The sequence below is a fragment of the Vanacampus margaritifer genome, chromosome 4 (assembly GCF_051991255.1).
Source record: "Vanacampus margaritifer isolate UIUO_Vmar chromosome 4, RoL_Vmar_1.0, whole genome shotgun sequence".
NCBI lineage: Eukaryota > Metazoa > Chordata > Actinopteri > Syngnathiformes > Syngnathidae > Vanacampus > Vanacampus margaritifer.
In genome coordinates this window covers 7,286,844-7,295,974 of record NC_135435.1, presented here as the reverse complement: position 1 = coordinate 7,295,974, position 9,131 = coordinate 7,286,844, and the positions used below count along the sequence as shown (strand labels likewise).

Below are 9,131 nucleotides of genomic sequence, written 5' to 3'. Positions count from 1 at the left end.
TAAGATAATCTAAAAGTACAAACATTTGCCTGTTACATGGCACAAGTCATCCAAGAGCAATCACGAAGCTTGCGATCGCTTGCTAGTTTGAGAATTGAGACCCAAGCGGTCATATACATCGTGTTATACAACAGTACTTAACTCTAGTTATAAGTCCACATTTACATGTAGATTAAATGGATAAGTGCTTTTTCGGTTGCCAAGATGCATCGAGCAGGTACATATTGCCCGGGTGGTGAATGGAGGCGATCCAGGAAGCAGGTTCAAAACTTCTTTACAAAAAAGCAAATAGTGGTTGTTACGTTAGATGGCTGCGAACGTGGCAAAGTACACATCCAGCCTCAAATATAGGATGTAACCTGACGGCTCAAATAAGAATGTGTGATACGGTTAAATGGCTTGATCGATTTAAGTGAAGACAGGATTTGTATACTGGTCCTTTCGTGGAAGAGTGTGGAGGCTGAACCTTCACAGCAGGAAAAAAAAAAAGTAACGGCCCAAAGTAGTGCGGTAAACACACCGCCGTCAAAACGAGCTGCGTTGGCCTCCCTCAAAATAAAAGAGAAACAAGTAATTCGGGAACTTCTTGCACTCACTAAAGTTCTGAAGTTGAGTTAGAAAAGTCAATACTGCACTAATGACTGCCATCACCCTGATTTAAAAAATCTTTCTTATCCTAAAACCAGTCCAGTTCTATAGAACACTACACCACCCAAGGCCTTCAATCAATAGTAATAATAATGCAACAGATTTATATAGCGCTTGTCTAGACACTCAAAGACACTTAACAGAGGAATGGATACATTATTGATGCGCTCACCCATTCACACTGTGGTGGCGGTAAGCTACTTAAGTGGCCACAGCTGCCCTGGGGCAGTCTGACGGAAGCGTGGCTGCTAGTGTGTGCCTGCGGCCCCTCTGACCACCAACAAACATTCGCACCTTCCAGTGCCTTGGCCAAGGACACAATGACACATGACTTGGGGAGAGCGGGGATCGAGCAGTCGACCTTCTGGTTACTGAACGACCGTCTCAAGTTTAAAAAAAAATAAATAAAAAAATATTTTTAAAAATTTAGGAGTAGGGTACTTTCATTCACATCTTTCAAATTAAAATGCTTCAGACATTGCAATTTTGACCACTACCCCCGATTAAAAAGATAAAATAAAAATAAGAATAAAAAATTCGTATTTTTTCTCCCATGAGTACAGTACAGTAGTCCATTTCTTCTTAAAAGCACTTTCATTGAGATCTGATGCATTTAGAAATAAATCTGAAATTCACCAATTTGACTGTAATCCCCGATTTTAGAAACACTGAGGTGCGCCTTTTGTTATCCCAGCACCTGTCCAGTTCAAGGAGATGCAATACGACCTAAAAACAACAACAACCTTGACAAAAATACTTTATTACAAATCTGATGATATATTTCAAAATAAAACGCCTGTGAAATATAAAATTTGACCAAGGCTCCTGATTTTTTAAAAAACAAACTAAAAACTTGATAACCCAGGACCATTTCTGGGGGACACTTGACCACCCCAGTACGCTAATAAATGTTCTTTCATACATTTTGCATTTCAAGATGATAGGCCTCTAAAATGTTCACCTTGGACTATTATCGCCCCAAAAAAACAAAAACAAGTTCAGTATGCTACTCACAAGTAGAAGTACGGTAAGATCAGGCATGGCTCTCTCCTGATGGATGTATACTAAGGAGGGACTGAGGAAATAATTCATAAATATATTTTATAATATTAAATAAAATCCTGGAGGGTCTAAACTGGGGCAATACAGATTTCTGATAGAACACCCTAGGCTTGGTGTAGTGCCGTCTTACAAGTTGTGTTAAACATAGAATGCAATGATTTGCAAATCAAGTCCAACCTGTTTAATTGTATTCTACAAATACATACATTTATGTTGAAACTGATCAACTTGATAGTTTTTTTGGTGTGTTTTTTGTGTGCAAATAAACATTAACTAAGTATTTGCAACACGTTCCACAAAAGCTATCGTTTTCAATAGCCATTTTGGCACAGTAAAAAAAAAATCTGCTAAAAATAGTTCATAGTGCTCTAGAAAAATATCAGTCACTCTGTCAAAACAATGTTTCCATAGTTTTGCAAATGTTGTGACTGATTTTTAAAAAGCTAAATTGGCTAATGATAATAAATGAAAAATACACTTTACATGTATGCTTGTTAATGGGATTTTTTTTTATATACCATACGCTGGCACAAGCAAGATTTCTTTCTTGGAGCCGACAAAGTCAAATTGCTTAGATAAGATCATAGGTGGGGAATATCTTATTTTCCCAAACCTTTTACGTCATCGTTAAGATCAATTATCAGCATGAGTCACTTCGCATAGTTCATTGGGTCCGATGGCACCTGCGATTGTGTTCCAGCGCCCTCCCCAAATAAAAAAAAAACCATGACGTCACAACAGATGATTACGGAAGTGAACGAGGCGACGGAGCACAGACACAAACATTGAGTTCCGTACTCGACTGCTACTGACAGGTACGTTATTGACAAAGAATTATCGGCGACTAACTGAACCGCTAACAGTTTTCGGACGTATTAGTGTTGTGAAAACCACCACGTTGTGTCTCAGACATTTTGTTGCTTCCACTTTAGCACTGAGCGAGCGCTAGCTCGGCTAGCCAGATGCCAGACAAGAGTGATCAACCATTTTTTGCTTAGAGCCAACTTTGGTAGCATCCACGCGTGTTTTACTGTAGGTTTAGAAAAGTCAGGTATGCTTTCAAAATGTGAGCAATGTCGTATCGGGTTGTAGGAACACGACGCCGTTTGGGCACCGTACGGGCTAATGTTTATGCTAAGTGTTGGAGTACTGTGCAAATTGGCTTTTTCCTTTCAGTGAGAGTATTTTCAGTTTGCGGTTGTATTTGGAGTTATGTGTTGGCTTAGTCACACTCACATGATTGAGTGACTCACGGAAGTGGAGGGACGTGGGTGAGGACGATGGTAAATGTGTGTTTTTAAAATCAGATATGTGTGTGTTTCTATTTTTAAAGTTCCAGCATTATCAGACAAATACATCAAAGCAAGCATAATTATCCTGTGACAAATATTATTTCTAGCAAATTTTAGCTCTACAATTTCTTGCAAAGTCAGTGGGGGAAAAATTTGAGGTGTGACAAGTTAACCTGTGTTGAATCCGAGTTTCATACTTTCTTAGCTTTCTTGATCGTTATCCTACTTTCAAGAAGCTTGCTAAACACAGAAACAGACAACAATACAAATTTTGACTCCTAATTTATTACTTAGGGTGGACAGTGTTAGAGTGTCCGTCTTGCAACCCTGAGGTTGGGTTCAATCCCAGGCGACCATGTTGACATTTTCTTGAGCAAGTTACTGAACGCCCAGTTGCTCCTGATGCTGCGTCATCAGTAGGTGAATGAGTAGTCAAAAAGTAAAGCGCTTTGAGGGCCTTGTATGGCGGAAAAGCGCTATATAAATGAAGTACCATTTAATTTAATAGTAGCATACGGTGTGGGAATCAATCAGTAAATCTAAAAAATCATTGTAATTTGAAAACTACAGTGAATGTTAAAATTGAAAATATAAATGTAAGTAAATGCCTCCTTTTAGTAAATTAATATAAAATACAGCAAGTGAGTCTATATATTTGCTAATATTGCTGTACATAATTCCTCTAATAGGTGCCATGCAAAAAATAATAATTGTGGAGGCTAGAGATGTTCAAGACCACTTTTTTTGTTTTTCAAACCAAACCGATACCAATACGAGTGCTCACCTCTTGAGTAGTTGCCTATATTGATACCACTAGTACTTTTGATACATACAATTTTCGCAAAAAAAGACAGATAATTTTTATAGAAAGACCTTTATATCCCAATATGGCACTTTCTTTTCAATTGCATGAAATTAATGGTAACTTTATATTCTTCTAATTTCTAGTTCCTGATGGTAAAACGACCACAAGGGCGTTGCGGGGACCGATACCTTGACATATGGGCCGAATAGCAATGCCTGTTATCTCGAGGCTTTTGTAGTTGATGTCGGAAGCGATGGAAAATATAAACCATTGTGGCGGGTCTGAGTATCAGAAGAAACCTGCTAAGCTGTTGAGTCCCCCCCAAAAAAGTCAGTTTACTTAAAATTTGGCAGAAGCATAGAAAAATATATAATAAACAATATGGATTTGAAAAACAGGCCTTACTTGCCTGAATTTTTTGAGGTGGGTTGGTCGACTCTAAATTTAGGCTGTGTGGTCTGAGTCTTTTAAGGCGTGTAATTGATCTTTGTAAGACATCAGTTCTACGTCATAAGGATAATGCTAAGGTAGAAAACACAAACAAGTAGGGGTGGGAATCTTTGAATGTCTTACGATTCAATTCCGATTTTTTGGGTTTGCGATTCGATTCAGAATTGATTTTCGATTAAGAACGATTTTTGATTCAAAATGATTTGATTGACAATTTTTGCTTCAATCTATAGATGTGCAAGGAATTGTAATGATCTACTCCAGTCGGACTCGCTAATGCTAATTAGCGCGCTACTCGCGGAACTTTTATCACTCAAAATAAAGGCTCCACACTGCAAAAAAGCAACTTTTATTGGAATAACTTGATTGTGACTTTTCCTTCTACTCTCTAATGTGGCTACAACTTAACAGTGTATTAGACAGCGTTGAACCACACTGTCCCTATGTGGCCAAATCGGGTACAACATGGACAGCGCTCCAAATAAAGGCACATGCAGACAAAGGCAAGACAGTATAAAATAATTTAAATAAAATGGATTTGGGGACATTTAAAATTGATTCTGAGTCATACTTAATGAGAATCGCGATTCTTATGAGAATAGATTTTTTGGGCACACTCCTTTATGTTTAGTTATGCTGCCGATCAGAATGCGCGAATGAGCATTTTTGCTAACCATTCAACGGAGGATACACGCGTACTGATATAGTCGTATGGCCTTTTAATTTTTTTAACCAAAGAGACGACCCCGCAGACATGGTGCCAGGAGGCTTCAAATCTGAGAGGTTAAGGGTCAACCTCCGGCTTGTCATCAACCGACTCAAGCTCCTTGAGAAAAAGAAGAGTGAGTCCTGACACAATATAACCACACAAATGCTTTGACTCACATTCTGCTCGTCTTTCCTTCAACAATTTCAAATGAAGCCGAGCTCGCTCAAAAGGCTCGGAAGGAGATTTCGGAATACCTGTCATCAGGAAAAGATGAGCGGGCGCGAATCCGCGTGGAGCACATCATCCGAGAAGACTACATGGTTGAAGCCATGGAGATCCTGGAGCTTTACTGCGACTTGCTTCTGACACGCTTCGGCCTCATTCAGTCTATGAAGTAAGATGTGGAAACATAAGGCATCAAAATGCCTTATGTTTAATCAACTTTTCCAATAATTGCTGGGTTGCCATTTCAGGGAGTTGGATCCAGGATTACAAGAGGCAGTGTCTACTCTTATCTGGGCAGCTCCTCGGCTTCAGTCAGAGGTGGTTGAATTAAAAATGGTAAGCACTCATTAAAAGAAACGCACCAATATTAGCTTGTCTTCTTCAGTCTTGACATTTTGACTTGTAAATCTTCCAGGTGTCAGAACAGCTGTGTGTAAAATATAGCAAGGAGTATGGCAAGCTGTGCAGGACAAACCAGATTGGAACAGTCAACGAAAGGGTTGGCATTTTTTTTCTCTCTCCTATCACTGCCTCGATTCCGTTCAGCCAAGAAATATGCCCGCACTTCAAGTCTGATCAAATGTTTGCTATGTTTGCAGCTGATGCACAAACTGAGTGTGGAGGCTCCCCCCAAGATTTTGGTGGAGCGCTACCTGATTGAGATAGCCAAGAACTACAATGTGCCGTATGAACCCGACGCCATGGTCCGGGTAAGAATAGAAGAAGGCACAGTAATCATGATGTTGTCATGTTGTTCAGTTACCGGCACAGCATTTTTTTCACTTGGCAGCCTGAAGTGGGTTCCCATGAAGACCTGATTGACATGAACAATGACAAGAAGTTTGGTGGCGGAAGAGGAGGAGGAGGTGGAGGAGGAGGAGGTTTCACTGCTCCTGCCATGCCAATGCCAATGCCAATGCCCATGCCCATGCCCATGCCCATGCCCATGCAGGCACCATTCAATTATCCAACTCCCAAAGGAGTAAGCTTACTATTTTCAAAAACATAGCTCTGAATTATTTTGATTTCAATGTAAAAGACTAAAGGCGATGCAGTAGTGGCATGTAATAGGGGTGGGAATCTATGGGCACCTCACGATTCGATTCCGATTCACAGGCCCTCGATTCCGATGCATTACTACATTGGCTGACATTTATAGTCCATGTAAAACACTGGTACCTTCTTAAAACAATTGTAGAACTCAAGGAAGAATAAAAAATTATATTTCACATGGACTTTTATTAAAGTGGCCTGGTTTACATTAGTTTGTCAACACAAATTTAAAAACGTGCCAATGACAATATTTGCTGTAAGAAATGTCTAACTTCTCATAGATACATTTACAAAAACATATTTAAAATTATTACTCTGATTTAGCGTATCCTATATTTTATTAACTGAAAGTACAATATTACAACAAAACTTAAAAAATCGATTTTTAATATACTCTGAATTGATTCCGATTTTTTATTTTATTTTTTAAATATGACGATTGATGCATAAAAAAAAAGATTCTTTCCCACCCCTAGTATGTAAACTCATGAGCACAACTGTATCTCCATTCACCTCCAGTTGGCAGGTGAGTGAGTGCAAGTGTCATAATGTTTAGACAAATCCTGTTCATGTTTTCCTCCAGGAACCGTTCAATCCAGCCGTTGGAGCTTACAACAGTTTCCCGCACGGCGTGGGAGGAGGGCAGCCCCCTCAGCTGCCCACTTCTCCCCCCACATACGAGTCTGTAAGTCACCCAACTCCTCCCATCCATGACCCCTCCCTGCTCCCCACAGATGGACAGACGGACAGGACAGGGCAGGGCAGGGCAGGGCATCACTCAGGGAAGAGTTATTCACTTAGCTTTTGCTATTAACTCTGCACGCACTTGAGCCCCTTTCCCTGAGTTGCCATTTTTATTTTATTTTATTTTGCTTTGTGTGCACAAAAGTAGGAAGCACGAATGGCTTGTACGTATTGTAAGCACTAACAACTCAGTAGTCCCACTAACTGACCTGGGATTAGATTGGACTGAGCAGAGTGCTGCAGCGGACACTCAAGGTGGTGGTTTCCTCATTGAGCCCCACAAGCATTTTACTTTTGTTTCTTTTCTGTAAACACTAACAAACGTAACATATGTATACTCTTAACATGATACTCTAAGATGTTGTCACAAACAACCCTTCTTCTGTTTCAGATTGATGATATAAAAAACTCTCTTCCTTCCCAGTCCATAGGTAAGACCTACCAATTATTGTTTATATTTATAGTGTCATTACATTTGAATGTCATGGAAAACTTCACTTGACTCTGGCCATGTCGCTACATTAGACTTTTCATGTGTCCCAGATTGATCGCATTCACTTTTTGTTTGTTCAAAATATTAAGAGCCTGCGTATGTTCCGCTGCAGGTCCCTCATCACGAATATATGACAACAACGCTCTCCCAGAACTTCCTTCGGTCCCAGACACACTCCCGGCAAACTCCTTGGGCGGGAATACCACCACTTCGGATGACATCGACTTTGACGACCTAACGCGACGCTTTGAGGAGCTGAAGAAGAAGACTTAAGTGTGTTGACAAACAGGCAGGCTGACGTTTGTCGCCTGGCTGCAGATAAGAAACGAAAGTAGAACATGCTTAAGGCTCTGAATTTGTAAACGTATATAAAAGATACTTTTACCTTACTCTTTATCTTACCTCGTATAGATTTATAATGAACATCAGTGGGGTTAGGACAAAGTAGAGATTTTTTTTTTCTAACTCCAGCAAGATGACTCTCAGTTGGGACTTTGTTACTGTTTTTTTTTTTTTTGTGTGAATCTAACTACATAAGTCATTATCACTTCATCTTATCTTGGCCTCACTCATAAATGTACCCCTTTTATTTGTGCGATATGCTTTATAATCATCCTTCTTCTATCGTTCGCCATCCAGTCTACCAACTATCCTTGCAGTCATTGTTGGCATGTAATTGCGATGCTGTCATCTTTGCCACTGATTCATTCAGCCGGATCTCGGACCAGTTAAACAAGTCTGACTGCCCAGCCCGGCCTGTCTACTGCTTTGTTTGTGTGACGAAGTTTCAGTTCCTGTAATTGCAAAAAAGAAAAGAAAAAAAAGTACCAGGACATTTGAAGCCTTCTTCTTTGTTCCTTGCTTTGGTTCTGTTACCCACATTGAGTGTGCAGTTCATAATACATTCATCAGTTGAATGCATATTTTATACACTAAATGAGTGGTAATTGGGAGTGGTTTGATTTTTGACAAGTCTTATATATATATATATATATATATATATATATATATATATATATATATATATATATATATACATATACATACACACACACATCCAATAAAGTACCCTTCCGTTTACCAAATATCTGCAGTTATCAAATGGCATGACCCCACAACTTGATTTTACATGTGCATTTTGACCCCACGGAGATGTAGATTAGATTGTTCTCTATGTGTCACGTGTCTTGCACTGTATGTGCGTAGCTGCACTTGCCTTATTTGTGCATCTCTCACCAGAGGCCTTGCCAGTCTGTACTCGGATTGCACATTATGCACTTGCTATCCATGAAGACTGGATATGTTTCCTGTATTTTGTTTTGTCATGTTAATCATGAACTATTTGGCTAAAGTTTATGTGATAGCATCAAAAGTGTTACATACCGTGTGTCCACCAACCGAGCCACTCCCATTATTGCTAATAGATGTTTGCCTGGAATAAATGATTCTGCAGATTCGGAAAGGATGTGACAAAACTGAGGAGGTTGTTGAACCTAATGACACTGCAGAACTCCACTATTGTTTTTTATGTTGAACAATTGTGTTTTCCCATCAGTATAATAAAATTGCAATTCAGTAAAAGTTTTTGGAATGCAGAATGTTTTGTGTTTTCCATCGTATTATAATAGATTTGACTGTATTAACGGTCAC

The 9,131-nt window shown here is 39.4% G+C and overlaps 1 protein-coding gene across 4 annotated transcripts; it reads left to right on the top strand.

Annotated features, from left to right (window-relative positions):
- The first annotated feature begins 2,388 nt into the window (after positions 1-2,388).
- ist1 (IST1 factor associated with ESCRT-III) lies at positions 2,389-9,079 on the top strand. 4 transcript variants are annotated; one of them, XM_077563817.1, is made up of 10 exons: positions 2,389-2,525; positions 4,996-5,099; positions 5,180-5,360; positions 5,440-5,527; positions 5,607-5,690; positions 5,791-5,901; positions 5,982-6,173; positions 6,828-6,929; positions 7,380-7,419; positions 7,594-9,079. In XM_077563817.1, the coding sequence occupies exons 2-10, from the start codon at positions 5,012-5,014 to the stop codon at positions 7,752-7,754; spliced, it is 1,047 nt and encodes a 348-aa protein (XP_077419943.1). In that variant the 5' UTR covers positions 2,389-2,525; positions 4,996-5,011; the 3' UTR covers positions 7,755-9,079. The 4 variants fall into 4 exon arrangements, with proteins under 4 accessions (XP_077419943.1, XP_077419947.1, XP_077419946.1 ...); XM_077563820.1 differs by having other exon boundaries at positions 2,467-2,525; positions 5,010-5,099; XM_077563818.1 differs by lacking the exon at positions 2,389-2,525 and adding an exon at positions 2,537-2,993.
- Positions 9,080-9,131: the final 52 nt, after the last annotated feature.

Excerpts from the sequence above, each read along its gene's own strand:
- ist1 (XM_077563817.1), top strand. The coding sequence starts at position 5,012 with ATGGTGCCAGGAGGCTTCAAATCTGAGAGGTTAAGGGTCAACCTCCGG. Across the intron at positions 5,691-5,790 it reads TTGGAACAGTCAACGAAAGG|CTGATGCACAAACTGAGTGT; the intron begins GTTGGCATTTTT and ends CTATGTTTGCAG. Across the intron at positions 6,174-6,827 it reads ATTATCCAACTCCCAAAGGA|GAACCGTTCAATCCAGCCGT; the intron begins GTAAGCTTACTA and ends GTTTTCCTCCAG.